Source organism: Diceros bicornis, chromosome 36 (assembly GCF_020826845.1).
Source record: "Diceros bicornis minor isolate mBicDic1 chromosome 36, mDicBic1.mat.cur, whole genome shotgun sequence".
In the NCBI taxonomy this organism is placed as follows: domain Eukaryota; kingdom Metazoa; phylum Chordata; class Mammalia; order Perissodactyla; family Rhinocerotidae; genus Diceros; species Diceros bicornis.
Window position 1 is genome coordinate 23,784,288 of NC_080775.1, and position 15,105 is coordinate 23,799,392.

General features: G+C 43.3%; 1 protein-coding gene across 8 annotated transcripts in view; it reads left to right on the forward strand.

Moving 5' to 3' along the window:
* The window catches only part of KIAA1217 (KIAA1217 ortholog), a 293,303-nt gene that overhangs the window by 244,802 nt on the left and 33,396 nt on the right, over positions 1–15,105 (forward strand). For 5 of the 8 annotated variants that reach the window (XM_058532571.1, XM_058532570.1, XM_058532577.1 and 2 more), the window contains 3 exons: positions 106–210; positions 716–765; positions 7,048–7,214. In XM_058532571.1, coding sequence (XP_058388554.1) covers positions 106–210; positions 716–765; positions 7,048–7,214 — 322 coding nt within the window. The remainder of the gene's footprint in view (positions 1–105; positions 211–715; positions 766–7,047; positions 7,215–15,105) is intronic. The other 3 variants (XM_058532573.1, XM_058532575.1, XM_058532574.1) reach the window with 1 other exon arrangement.

Sequence of the window (15,105 nt, forward strand, 5' to 3'; positions counted from 1 at the left end):
GGGTAAACTCGGTGGTACCGTTTGTAACCGTCACGTGATCACTCACCTAGGCAAGCCAGTCTGAAAGTCAACATAGCGTTAACAAACAATTCTCTTGTCTTACAGAGAGAGGATGCAAGCCATGGAGAAACAGATTGCCAGTTTAACTGGCCTTGTTCAGTCAGCGCTTTTTAAAGGGCCCATTACCAGTAATAGCAAAGATGCGTCTAGGTAAAAAGAAGAAAGCAAACTAATGAAAAATAATTCAATCTGTTTCTCTTTAATCATTAAGATAATTCATTCATTCAAATCCGTCTTCTTGTAATCATTTCAAGGCTGAAAATATTCACATCTCTATGAATCATGGTTTGTTTGTTTTTTTCTTTCTGGTAATTCTTGGTCGAAGGTTACTCTTTGGCCCAAGAAGGGTAAATGGGCTTCCCAGTGCATGTGGCTTCATGGACCACTGCGCAGCGCCTGCAACCTCCATCCACACGTGTCTGCGTCCACCATCACCTGAAAGTCATGAGTGCGCCTCAGCTGCATTCCACCTGCAGTGTCAGATGCACACCTGGGAAGCCTTTTCCATCCTGGCCAATCGTGGTGCTGATGCTGCAATACCCTCATTGCTTAATCCCATCACTGGCTGCTGCTGATTGCTTAGAATGGTGAATGGAAGGGGCAGAAAGAGGCATTTTGGAAACTGTATAGCTGACTCTCTTTTTCTTTTATTCAGCGAGAAAATGATGAAAACTCCAGCCAGTAAGAACCACACAGATAGTGCAGGTAAGTGTTCTCCGGAGCTCCAGGAGGTCTGCAGGCTACCTTTAATTAGCCCTGGCTTGTTTCCAGAAGTATTAACCTTTCCTAAGTCACCTGGTTGGTGTGATTTCAGAGGCTTCTGGAATAAGTCCCTGCACCACCACACCTTCTCTGTTTAATGCTGAGCTTCCAGATTAGTCGTTAATTCAGAGGGCCTAAGCCCTTCAGTCCTCTCCCTTCGGTCTTCATTCATTCATTCACTGACTCATTCATTCATTCATATATATGGTCATACATCCAACAAATCTTTATGTGCCTGGTATTGGGCAAGGACAGTGTGCATCATTCAGATGGGGCTCATCCTGTGGGGAAAATGGATATGGGACAAGTAATTATATGTGTGTTGAGTGTTAAGAAAAAGCACAGGATGAATGTTTAACCAACAGGTCTAGCCTAGACCAACGACATTCTCCCAAGGAAGTGACACAAACTGAGGCCTGAAGGGTGAGTAGGACTTAGGTAAGTGAAGAGGGAAAGGAAGAGCCGTCCAGGTTGAGGGAGAAGCATGTGCAAATGCCATGGTAAGGACCTTAGTTATTACTCCAAGTGCAAAGTGAAGCCATTGGAAGGTTCTACACTGGAGAGGACTTCAGGCCAGCTGCAGTGTGGGAATGGATGAGCAGGGATGACAGCCAATAGGGAGCCACCAGTGGTTAAGGCGAGAGAAAAAGGCGTGCTTGATTTTTAATCAAGGCCTGATTTTTAAATGCCAGCATTCCCCCAAAAGAGGCCCCAACTATATTCCCCATGTAATTTACTAGTATCCAGGTATATTTGATGTACTTCTTATCCTGCAGGCTCAAGGCAAGTCTCTCTCAAGAATATGTCTTCCCTCCCATTGGGTTAGAAATAGAAATCATTACCAGGGACATGTTGGGCTGCTGAATTACACAGGAAGCATGTGGCAAGTTGGGTGAAACCCTTAATTTGAGGAAGCCACAGAGTGTTGTGCAGCATGGTACAGAGGACAGAATTGGGGACTTTAAGTTGAGACCTCTGTGGGTCCTGGTTCCACACCAGCTAAGTATGGGTAGTTGAGCTGTAAAGCCAGCAGGGCCGGCTCTTCCAGCGTTCCCAATCCTCATGGGTTTTGTTGGTTTACTTAGAAATCAATCAGTGACCTTGGCTGCAGCCAGAGAATTATTTCATGGAAATTGCTAAACTTGTCTTCAGAGCAATTGCCAGTTTGTTTTGGAGATATTTATTCATTCATTTATTTTCTGATCTATTATGAACTTAGGGAAAAAATGGAACCTACTAAACTTGCAGAAACAGAGAGTGGAATGGTGGTTGCCTGGGACTCGGGGCAGGGAAATGGGCAGAGGTTTGTCCAAAAGTACAAACTTACAGTCAGAAGATGAATAAGTTCTGGGGATCTAATGCACAGCATTGTGATTATAGATAACAATACTGAACTATATACTTGAAAGTTGCCAAGAGACTAGATCTTAAATGTTCTGACCACAAAAAAGAAATGGTAATTATGTGATGTGATAGCCGTGTTAGTTAACACTATGGTGGTGATCGTGTTGCAATATGTAAGTGTATCAAATCAACACATTGTACACCTTAAAGTTACACAGTGTTGTATGTCAGTTATATCTCAATAAAGTTGAGGAGAGAAAAAGGAACTACTAAACACTAAAACTTTCCGTTCCTCTGGATTCTATTCTAGAAAGGATTAGTATCCAATACCATTTTTCTAATCAATAGGTACATACTGTTTTGTATTCTCCTTTTGTTCCTTTTCACTTTTGGTGACATAATAATAGTAATAATAATAATAGGAGACATCTAGTGAGGGTTTTCTGTGTGCCAGGCATGGGATAGGTACAATCATTATTCCCATGTTCCAGATGAGGAAACTGAACATACGTCCACACACACGTGGCACACATCACCGTGGTCCACCCACCTGTCACTTTATCTCATTCTTTTGTGTTAAGGTGCCCCAGTCCCTTTAAAGATATATGGGTTGTTTCATTTCTTTGTTTTGAAAAATTTTGCAAATGTCTTTTTTGGAGCCTGGGGGAAAGAGCAGGTGTAATTTCCTTGGGATGTATTTCCGCAAGTGGAATCAATAAGTCCAAAGGGACTAACAGTTGAGTAGCCCCGACCACATGCTGCCAGTTTTCACTTCTGCAGGGCTGAGCCAATTTGCGATGCTACCAGCAACATGCATGTGTGTTTGCTCCCCTGCGTCTCTGCTCAGTTTGGTCTTTCTCATCCTCATGTGTCAGGGCTAGATGTGGTCCACGGGGCTTTAGTTGCCATAGCAGCCATGTATGGTGTGCAAAATATATTAATTCTTCCAGAATCCTAGGAAGTAAGCTACAAGACAAGAAGTATTATCCCTGTTCTGTAGACAGGTACACAGAATTAATCCAGAAATCAAGAAGCTTATTTGGCCAAGGGTAGCTGAAAAAGGGAAACCCAGACTTCCTGTTACTTTAGGAATATTTGGTTTACTGTGGATATAGGAGAACAGAAGGAGCCTCCCATTTCAAAGGCACATGATGTGTTTTATACTGTGTATTATATCATTTAACACACATAACTCTATAAGGAAGATGTTAGCCAGACAGCTAGCGAGTCACAGCCAGTCTGGCCAACCCCCAAACCCATGTTCTTTCTGTCACAACAGAATTCATTAAATTCACATCAAATTTTCATTTAATAAGATTCTTATTAAGATACGCTCGACTGAGGTAAATGACCTAAGACAGGATTTGGTAGGAGAAAGGAGAGGCCTTTGCCTGGAAAGGGTAAAGTACACAGAAAGGACTGAGGTTCTGAAGACGAACTGCATGCTGACCCTCCTGCTAGACTAGGATGAGACTACCCCGTGTGTGAGTGTGGAGAGTACATCCCAGGTCCTGTGAATCTAATCTGAAGGGGAACTCGTTTACCACTCTGCACCCTACCCACCAGATCCAGCTCCACCCATAGATTTCAGGGCACCTGCTTATAGATCTCAGCCTGTTGCTGCTGCCACCCCCAGCCTTCTGCACCTGCTGACACTCCAGGTGATGGGGGGAGGCTGGCAGAGGCTCTTCCTGCCCACTCTGCTCAGAGAAATAATCACAGCTAACTACAGTGAGGGGATCCCTCTGTGCCAGACACCGGGCTAAGCAATTTACGTGTGTTAATTCCATTCTCCCACACAATAACCCTTATATCCATTTTACAGATGAGGAAACTGAGAGGGAGAGAGAGAATAAGTAACTTACCTAAGGTCAGATACCTAGGAAGTGGATACTGAGAATGATTTCCAGGTTTCTGGTTTAAATAATTGAGTGGGTAATAGCGTCAATGGCTAAAATTAAGCTTATAGAGACAGAAAGAGGTTTGGGGAGGATGAGGAGAAATAGTGAATTGGACCTGCTTATAGAAAAGTCCTGTGATGATGCAAAGGTATTGGTATGTGGATCTGAGGATAACTATATGCTGGAGACAAAGATGTGAGAGACCTTGACAGGTGGTCATGGAAGTGGCCACCCTGGAAAGCATGTCCAGCAATAAGAGAAGCAGGCCTAGGACTGAACAGGCCAGGGTTTAAAAGGTTAGCTGAGGAGGAAATTAGAGAAGAGATTGACCAAGATGGAGGAGCAGAGAGGGGAGAAGATGAAGGAGAGGGAAGTTTCAAAGAGACTGAAGAAAAGAAGTGAGTGACAAAAGCCAGCATCGCATCGAGGAGAAGTCACGTCAGCCCAGCATCTGTTTGGTTGACAACTGACCACTGGCCAGCTTAGAAGGGCCATTTCAGTGAATGATGGAGTTAGAAACCAGATTCAGTGGATTAAGAGGTTATAGATGAAGAAACTTTATAGATGAGTGTAGATTCCATAAAGAAATTTGGTTGTGAAAGATGTTTCTTAAATCACTTATTGGCATTCGACTCTAACAGATAGTGTGTAGACTCAAGCCTCTCCTCCATGGAGGAGTTTGGTGAGATACACTGGTGCCCTCAGAATGTGTAAGGAGAAGGGGGGATGTATAAGGAATGTGGGCCTTCATTTGGCTGAGGAATTAGCAGAGTAGTTCTTATTATCAAACAGGAGTAGCTAGCTGGTGCAGTGTCAAGGAGACACACCTTGATAGTATCATTTGTTGTACAAATCATGTTGTGTGGTGTGAGTGTGGATGTGTGAGTGTGTGTGTCTGTATGTTTGCATGCATGTACACACGCACCTATGCCTGTGCATATGGAGTGATGATAAAGTAACTTGACCAATTCTAAAAGAAAAACTTCTTCCAATTTACTGTGATCTCCCTCAGAATACTTGATCTTGAAGGTGCCATGTTAGCTCTGACATGCTGCTGTTATTGGACATGTTACTGGGTGCCCTTCCACTGAGGACTTTCACAGTTGGAGACCAATCTTTTGAACAATTGCGGAGATGGTGAATCCTGCTCTTTTGAGGGTGACTTTGATTTGGGGAGGAACAGCCAAAAGTTAGTGAGAGCCATGACTGGTGATGGGAGTGGTCAGTTAAGCTCATAAAAATAAAAAGCTTGCTGTCTACTCTGCAGGGGTTCCCTTGGAAATCCTTAAAACGCTTTCTCATCTCCTCCCCTGACTTCCCCAAAGGGGCCATGAGAGGGCTGGGAGACTGGTTCTCAAGGGTGAGGAACTTGCTATATGGCGTTGCTGAGGCCAAGCAAGAAAGAGGACAGTTGCGAGGCACTCCCTCGCTCACTGGCCTGCCACCTATATCCCATGGCAGCAGCTCCTTGAGGCTTGCAGGCCTGTGTGTGCTGGGGAAGGAAAGTTCCCATGGATGCTGAGCCAAGATGGAAAGAGAGCCCGCTGTGCTGTAACCACTCCAGGGTATACAAAGCAATGACGGGTTCTGTCGTGGCAAGGCCAGCCTGGCCCATTGCAAACCTTCCACTTGGTTCTTTACAGGAAAGAGAGCTGAACAGCCCCATCAGAAGTGTGTGTGTGTGTAATGTGAATTCTACTCTGGAGACCTATTCCATAGAATTGCATTGTCCTGAAAAGGAATTAGCACCTCCTTTTGAGTCCTGGACCTTGCTGATCCTATAAGTGCTTCTTGGGATCCTTTTTGAGTCATTTTTAAAGCAAACTTGGTCAAATCAGGCCCTTCCCAGATGGCCTTATAAAATGCATGAGGCTTATTGAAGGTGGATTCAGGGAGCAAAGTTTACGGCAGCGAGAAAACTATTTAGGAAGAGTTTCTTTCTGCTGCCTTTTTTGATTCCTCTCCTAGAGAATTTTCATATCGCCCTTGATTTTCTCACTGAAGGAGATGTGGATAGAGGTCCTGCTGCTTCTGGTTTGGAAACCCAAAGGGATTCGGAGAGCACCCACTTCTTATTAATTTCCCCTTGGTGATCGGCCGAATCTCTGCCTAGAACTAAGTGCACATTCTTGGGATCCATCTTCCTGCAGGGAATAGTCACGTAAGCACCCTGCGTTAGGTCCTAGAGTTTTTAAAATTATTTTTTCTGTTATAAAATTATAGATATTTGCTATGCAGATTTAAAAATACAAAAAGTGGTAATATAAAAAAATATAAAATTCAGGGGCTGTCCCGGTGGCGTAGTGATTAAGTTCACACTTAACCACTTCAGTGGCCTGGGGTTCGCAGCTTGGGATCCTGGGTGCAGACCTATCCACCGCTTTTCAAGCCATGCTGTGGCGCCATCCCACATATAAAGTAGAGGAAGATGGGTGTGTATGTCAGCTCAAGGCCAGTCTTCCTCAGCAAAAAGAGGAGGATTGGCAACAGATGTTAGCTCAGGGCTAATATTCCTCACCAAAAAAAAAAATATATATATATATATATATTTTATATTTATATATATATATATATAAAACTCATAGACTACCACCAGCTAGAAATACTGTTAACACTTTGTTTTATGTACCTCTAATCTTTTCTCTGTGCAAACCTGTGTGTTTAAAGAAGATACGCGGATAGGTAGATAGACATGACATCATGCTGTACCTACTGCTCTGTGATCTGCCTTCCTATGGCACTAAACTTGTAGAATGTGACTTTTACAGACCACAGACCATAACGTTGCATGAATGTTCGATAATTTATTTAAACCCAGTTCCTTATTTTTGCCATTTAGAGGACCAACGTAATTTAAAATTTTTCATAATGAAGGGAATCGGCATTTTTAGAGTTAGTGGCAGTCTGTATTGGGATGGGACTTACAGCTTAGACTTTCCTTTCTGGCACTTTTATGGACTTCGCTGCTCTTTTCTCCTAGGGACTCCGCATGCTCCTGGCGGGAAGACTCTCAGCGCCCTGGAGTCCACGGGGCCCCCCAGCCAGCCCCTGCCTGCCGGCACCTCGGCCATCCACATGAGCCTGCTGGACATGAGGCGGAGTGTGGCCGAACTCAGGCTGCAACTCCAGCACATGCGACAGCTCCAGGTACAGACCGTGATCCGCGTGGGCCGTGTCCTCTGACTGACTGGCCCAAAGTCAGCTTTGGGCCTCCTCCTATTCGCCTCCTCCCGCATCCCTAGCCCCACGGCACCTTCCGCGGGGTCTTTCCACCATCCTTTCCCAGGGGCCAACTGAAGACCTGGGTAGTTAGAACCAGAGCAGCGTGATTTCCTCTCACACGCGCATAATTTGGTCTAGCGCCTTCCACTGCAACTAGAGTCAATCTATACCCACTTCTTTAAGCTGTGCATGCTTTTACACATGAAAAAACCATTGAACATCTGTTTTTTGGAGGAGAGCTGAAAGGCAAGGAGCCCCGTGGAGCACCTAACAGCCAGTTCAGACTTCCTGCCTACGGTGTTTTGACTCTTTGCTCCTCCCCAATGGGCGTGCACAAAGGTGTGACCGTCAGCTAAGCTTTTTTTGCAAGGAGCTATGAGGTATTTAGAAATATGAGTTGAGACTAGAATATGAATTCAGAAAGAAAAAGAAGCCACCGTGGATGATTTGTTGAGAAAAATGTCTGCGTTTTATTTGGAGAGTGTGTTGCCTAATAGTTTCCTCACCCTTTTCCATTGTTAAGGAATATGTGAACTATACAGGAATCAAAGGGGAGGGAGAAATGACCGTTCTTGTCACGAATCTTGGTAAACAAATCCCAAAAATCTGATGAAGCAGAATAATGTAAGGCAGTAGGTTGGGCACTGGGCATGTAGTGCTGGCTTAGACTATACCCGGGCATCCTCCCTGACTTCAAGAAGCTCATAGTCCAAACGTTGGTGCAAGACAAACCCACCCCGGAGCCTGGAGCAGCCACACGGGTCTGGTGTCTTCAGGAGTCAGTGGGATGCAACCTCCTGGGCCAGTGAGGTCCAGTAGGGAAAGGGCTGCAAACCACAGCTTCTCTCCCTTCAACTCACAGATGGCCTGAGCCCTACATTTGTCACCCCCTCATTAAAGCTAAGAAGATGATTTCCCCTTACGCTTTACCTACCAGAGAACAAACAGAGGGCAGCCAGCTTGAAACACCTGCCCTGAGGCCCCATTCATGGGTCGTGAGAGCTGACAGGACAGGTCAATGCGTATGTCTCCAGAGGCTAGTCTGTCCCTCAGGCAACGTCACAGACACCTCGGACATCCCATGCAAATTCATTTAAATCCTCTTCTGAAGCAGGTCATCTGTGAAGTTCCCCATCCTTTGCATTCGCTTCTCCTTGCTTTGCAATTTTGAAGACACTCTGCAGTGAAATGAAGTGTACAGGGTGGGCTGAGGGTGTGTGCAGGAGTGACAAGTCCAACACCCACAGTGTCCAGGCAGTAACTGAACAAGGGCAGTGGAGGAGGGGCAACGGCGAGTTGGCCCCTCCAAAGGACAATCACCACTCAGCTCCGGGCAGCTCTTAACCTGATAGAATTAGAGTCCCGTGTTTCTAGATGTTTCAGCATTTCAAGAGAATCTGGAAATATAGGTTTTATCTGACATATCTGTATTCTTTCTAAAAATGTTGGAAAGTGATTAAAAAACAATTATTTAGTACTCTGCAGGTCAAACGACACATGCGCACACCACAGAGGGACTGTCGGCTCCCGGGTTCTTCCCTGGGGTTTATGGAGAGTTAGCCCCTTCTCACAGGGCTTCTGCCTTTTAGTGCCACCTGCTGGCCATTTTGAAATTGTGTGGTCCTCATTGGAACCTCACAAGAAAAAAATTCTAAGTATATCATTTGTATGGTGTGGTAGTACCTACTGCTTTCAAAAGTGAGCATTTGTTGGTTTGGGGGCAGGGGTGGGATTGCTGTAGCGTAAACACCACACTATCCCTGGAGTGTGGCAAATTTGATACCGAGGCTGTGATGCCTGTGGCTGCGGCATCCCCCGTTGGTGGCTGGCATCGTCTGATCCTCTGGCTGCCTGGGAGGGGTCTCCCACTATTCACCACTCCTTGCAAGCCTTGAACTGTGGCAGCTTAGTTGCAGAATCATAGCTTCGCGAACAAAGAGGCTCTTCGGTCAAGGTCTGGGAATGCTATCTTAACCACATAAGTTCCTTTATTGCCCCAGAACTGCTCAGCTTTGCTGGCTCTCGGGATATAAAGAACAATGAGCAGCTGTGCTCTTGCACTTAGAAGTTTGTGCAATTCTAAAGAGCAGACATGTAGGGAAAGATAAGCATTTTGTTTCCTAAACTGGCTGCTGTTGTTTCTCCCTCAGTCTTCCTATCCTCTCTGTCCCCGTCAGCTTTCCTCCCCCTCCAGCCTCTGTCTTTTCAGTCAGGGGAGTCTATTTAAGACAAAAACAGTTTAGAATAATTAAGCCATCTCAGCGCCAGTTCTCCTTCAGCAATATGTATTATACACCAAAAGTGAAGAGAAGCCCCAAAGTGATTGTAAGTCCAGTAATGGAGCCATCATTAGAGATATACGAAACCCTGTAGAATGGTCTCAAAAGAACACAAATTGAATTAGAAATTCAAATGTTCTTTGAACTGTGTTATAAAATAGTGAAACTGAATGAAATCTTTTGTGCTTAGCAGCCGTCTCCAGTAATTAGATAATTGAATCACTGGAAAATCCTAGACTGTAGAGCAGATCCTATTTGAGCATTTCATTTTCAGAACTGATGAGTTATTCTCAGGAGTGAAAATTTGATGCAGACACAGTGGTGTGGGTAGATTTAAAGAGGGCAAAAAGAATGTCAAGAGAGGCAAAAGGAGCCTAGGCAGAAGATCAAGAAAACCATTAAAACTGTTCATGTAATTCCCTGCTCTCCAATTTCACATAAATTATCATTCTAAGAGAATGGTTCTTAATCCTGGCTACCCATTCCAATCACCTGAGACCTTTGACAAAAATATCAATACTGGAGCACCACTGCCAGAGTCTGACTTCATTGGTGTGGACCAGAGGCTAGGCACTGGTGATTCTAGAATGTTCCAGAATAAGAACTACTCCCAGTATAATGAATGCTCTGTCCATTGAGATGCCTCTTGGAAATGTCGAGATCTCAGTCAGCTATCACAAAGGGTGAAGCAGAAACAAATGGGGTATCCGCCACGCTGTAAGTGTGAAAGACACACCCAGTGACTTCAAAGCCTAACTTCAAACAAGGCACCTCGTTCCCAGTAGTTAATCAGATGTGTTTTCTACTTAGTTATAATTGAGGCAAGAGCTATAGGGAACTTTTATGTTCTTATGTTCCCATTCCCAGGTAGCAGCTGGGGCTGCAATTAGCTGGCAACAATGGAAAAGGAGACAGGTGAAGTCTTGTACCTAACAAATGTTCCCTTCAAAAGACGATTATCTTTGTTTATTACCTTATCTGGTATGATTTAGAAAAAGCCTACTTTTTCTAAACAATGAGCTACCTCTTTTTCCAAAATGCCACCTTACTTGGATTTTACCAAGGTAATCCCATATTCACAGAAGTGACTACAGTTCTACCCCTCTCTGTGGGCTGAGGGGAGGGAGAAGCTTCTGGAAGAGGTGGTTCAAGTTCTTTGGGGGCCAGATGAGACTTGGCCTAAAGAGAGAATGGATACATCCTACTTCTCTAATTCGCACGATTTTTTCTTGGTCCCTTATCTCCTTATTCTGAGTCCTGATTAATAAAAAATGGGGTTATTCTCACACATATACGGACAGCTAATTTTCGACAAAGGAGCTAAGAACATACAATGGAGAAAGGAAAGTCTCTTCAATAAATGGTGTTGGGAAAACTGGACAGCCACATGCAAAAGAATGAAAGTGGACCATCTGCTATCGCCATTCACAAAAATTAACTCAAAATGGATCAAAGACCTGAAGGTGAGACCTGAAACTATAAAACTCATAGAAGCGAATATAGGCAACACACTATTTGACATTGGGTTTAAAGGAATCTTTTCGGATGACATGCCTACCCAGACTAGGGAAACTAAAGAAAAAATAAACAAGTGGGACTTTATCAGACTAAAGAGCTTTTATAAGACAAATGAAATCAGAATCAAGATGAACAAACAACCAACCAGCTGGGAGAGAATATTTGCAAAACATACATCTGACAAGGGGTTGATCTCCATAATATATAAAGAACTCACACAATTGAACAACAAAAAAACAAACAACCCGATCAAAAAATGGGCAGAGGAAATGAACAGACACTTCTCCAAGGAAGATATACAGATGGCCAATAGGCACATGAAAAGATGCTCAACATCACTAATCATCAGGGAAATGCAAATCAAAACAACACTAAGATACCACCTCACGCCCGTTAGAATGGCTATAATCACCAAGACAAAAAACAACAAATGTTGGAGAGGATGTGGAGAAACAGGAACCCTCATACACAGCTGGTGGGAATGCAAATTGGTGCAGCCTCTATGGAAAACGGTATGGAGATTCCTCAAAGAATTAAAAATAGAGATGCCCTATGATCCAGCCATCCCACTACTGGGAATCTATCCAACGCACCTGAAATCAACAATCCAAAGAGGCTTATGCACCCCTATGTTCATTGCAGCATTATTCACCATAGCCAAGAAGTGGAAGCAACCTAAGTGTCCCTCGACTGACGATTGGATTAAGAAAATGTGGTATATATATACAATGGAATACTACTCAGCCATAAAAAAAGACAAAATCGTCCCATTTGCAACAACATGGATGGGCCTGGAGCGTATTATGTTAAGTGAAATAAGCCAGAAAGAGAAAGACAAACACTGTATGATCTCACTCATATGTGGAATATAAACCAACACATGGACAGAGAAAACTGGACTGTGGTTACCCGGGAAGTGGGGGTGGGGGGTGGGCACAAGGGGTGAAGGGAGTCATATATGGGGTGAAGGACAAACAAAAATGTACAACCCAAAATCTCACAATGTTAGAAACCATTAAAATATCAATAAAAATGTAAAAAAAAAAAAAAAAATGGGGTTATTCTCACACATATACGGACAGCTAATTTTCGACAAAGGAGCTAAGAACATACAATGGAGAAAGGAAAGTCTCTTCAATAAATGGTGTTGGGAAAACTGGACAGCCACATGCAAAAGAATGAAAGTGGACCATCTGCTATCGCCATTCACAAAAATTAACTCAAAATGGATCAAAGACCTGAAGGTGAGACCTGAAACTATAAAACTCATAGAAGCGAATATAGGCAACACACTATTTGACATTGGTCATAAAGGAATCTTTTCGGATGACATGCCTACCCAGACTAGGGAAACTAAAGAAAAAATAAGCAAGTGGGACTTTATCAGATTAAAGAGCTTCTACAAGACAAAAGAAACCAGAATCAAGATGAACAGACAACCCACCAGCTGAGTGAGAATATTTGCAAAACATACATCTGACAAGGGGTTGATCTCCATAATGTATAAAGAACTCACACAACTGAACAACAAAAAAACAAACAACCCGATCAAAAAATGGGCAGAGGAAATGAACAGACACTTCTCCAGAGAAGATATACAGATGGCCAATAGGCACATGAAAAGATGTTCAACATCACTAATCATCAGAGAAATGCAAATCAAAACAACACTAAGATATCACCTCACGCCCGTTAGAATGCCTATAATCACAAAGACAAAAAACAACAAATGTTGGAGAGGATGTGGAGAAACAGGAACCCTCATACACCGCTGGTGGGAATGCAAACTGGTGCAGCCTCTATGGAAAACGGTATGGTGATTCCTCAAAGAATTAAAAATAGAGATGCCCTACGTTCCAGCTGTCCCACTACTGGGACTCTATCCAACGAACCTGAAATCAACAATCCAGAGAGGCTTATGCACCCCTATGTTCATTGCAGCATTATTCACCATAGCCAAGAAGTGGAAGCAACCTAAGTGTCCCTCAACTGACGATTGGATCAAGAAGATGTGGTATATATATACAATGGAATACTACTCAGCCATAAAAAAAGACAAAATCGTCCCACTTGCAACAACATGGATGGGCCTGGAGGGTATTATGTTAAGTGAAGTAAGCCAGAAAGAGAAAGACAAACACTGTATGATCTCACTCATATGTGGAATATAAACCAACACATGGACAGAGAAAACTGTATTGTGGTTACCAGGAGCAATGGGGGTGGGGGGTGGGCACAAGAGGTGAAGAGAGACATATATATGGTGATGGGCAAACAAAAATGTACAACCCAAAATTTCACAATGTTAAAAACTATTAAAACATCAATAAAAAAATAAATTAAAAAAAAATGAGGTTATTCTGAACTTAGTGTTCCATTTTTAAGATTACTAAGGAGGTAAAACATCAACATAAAAAAGAAACATAGCAGTACACAGAGCCCTTGTATTTGAAATGATATAATTCAGTACAGTTATCTTAAGGTGTCTTTTTATAAGATAGTGCCTCATAGAAATGTGCCAGCATCTCGTTTATCTTCTGACATCCAAAATAATGGTCTTGGGAGTGTGTATCCCTGAGAAAAGCACACTGGAGGTTGGCTCGTGCTGAGCAGACCAGACCTGTTTTCCCCATAAGGCAGAAATAATAAATGGAACTAGTACAGGGGTTGACAATTAGGCTGCCATGCAATGTCCCAGGTCCTCGTTGGACCTTCACACAGAGGCTGTCTAAGATGGGGAGACTTCTCTCAGACAGCATGTAGATGTGACCAGGCATCCTTTCCCTTGTTCCCTACAGCCTGGGAAACTTACTCACGTGTTCAGGAGTTATTCTGGGGTCTGGCTGCCATCATGGAAATTCATGATTTGTGGAATAACCACTGTTCAGTGTCACTGCTAGACAGAAAAATCAGTTCAATTTACTGTGCACTGTTGGCAAGACCAATAGTCTTAGATTTCACCTAAGAAATCAAGATTGAGTATGTGAGGTACATGTCCATTTTGAGGTCAGTGAAATAGGTTTAGGCAGTTTCCTAGTTTCTTAATGAAGTTGATATGAATAACTTATTTGGTCCAATCACATTTTTAATGGCCAAGAATATTATTTCCGTCAAAGTACTTTTATAAAAATATCAAGGCACTGGGGCCGGCCCCATGGTGTAGCGGTTAAGTGCGCACACTCTGCTGCTGGCGGCCCGGGTTCGGTTTATTTTCAATAAACTTATGTTTCCAGCACTGAGGGGGTAACTGCAACTGTAGTTGCCTTCCCACTGTTGACAGCTAGAAAACTGAAAAATAAACTGTATGAAACAACTGTTTTCAGACACTGGGTAACAGACAACACAGGATTGTGATTCTTAGGAGAGTGGAAACAAAGGAGGTGAAACCTACACGTGACCCTGACCCACCTTTCTGCCTGGAGGCGCTTTTCAGATCATGATGCAGAAAGGGATAATCTAAGCAGAGCACTGGCAGTCTGACTGAGGTGAGGGGATAAGATCAAAGTGTAGAGAGCTGAAGCAGCTAGAATTTGGGGAGTAGAGTACCAAATACGAGGAAGCTCTGCGGAGGAAGAACTATATGAATCTGTGAGTCTGTTATTGAATACTAGACCAAGCATGTGTAGTGTGAAAGACCACTAAGCCAGGCAAAAACAAAGTGGGAGGCTATAAACAAAAAAATTCCCAGAGCTCACACAGGGCTGGGAGATGTTCATATTTTGACAAGCAAGAGTAAAGAGGCTTTATCAATCAGCTGGGGCATTCAGTAGAGATCAGAGAAGGGTCATGCTTCAGTCTTAGGACTAATTTAACCCCAGAGTAAAGGCTACCCTGTATTCACTCTAACAAAGCTTAAAAACAAGTCTCTAAAGCACAAAAAAAGATTTACAAGTAACTGAACTGTCTGCTAGAGAAAGTCCAACATCTGTAAAGGAAAACAACAAAATCCAGAACTCCATGTCCAGCATCCAGTCAAAAATTACTAGACGTGTGATGATGCTGAGAAACGTGACCCACAA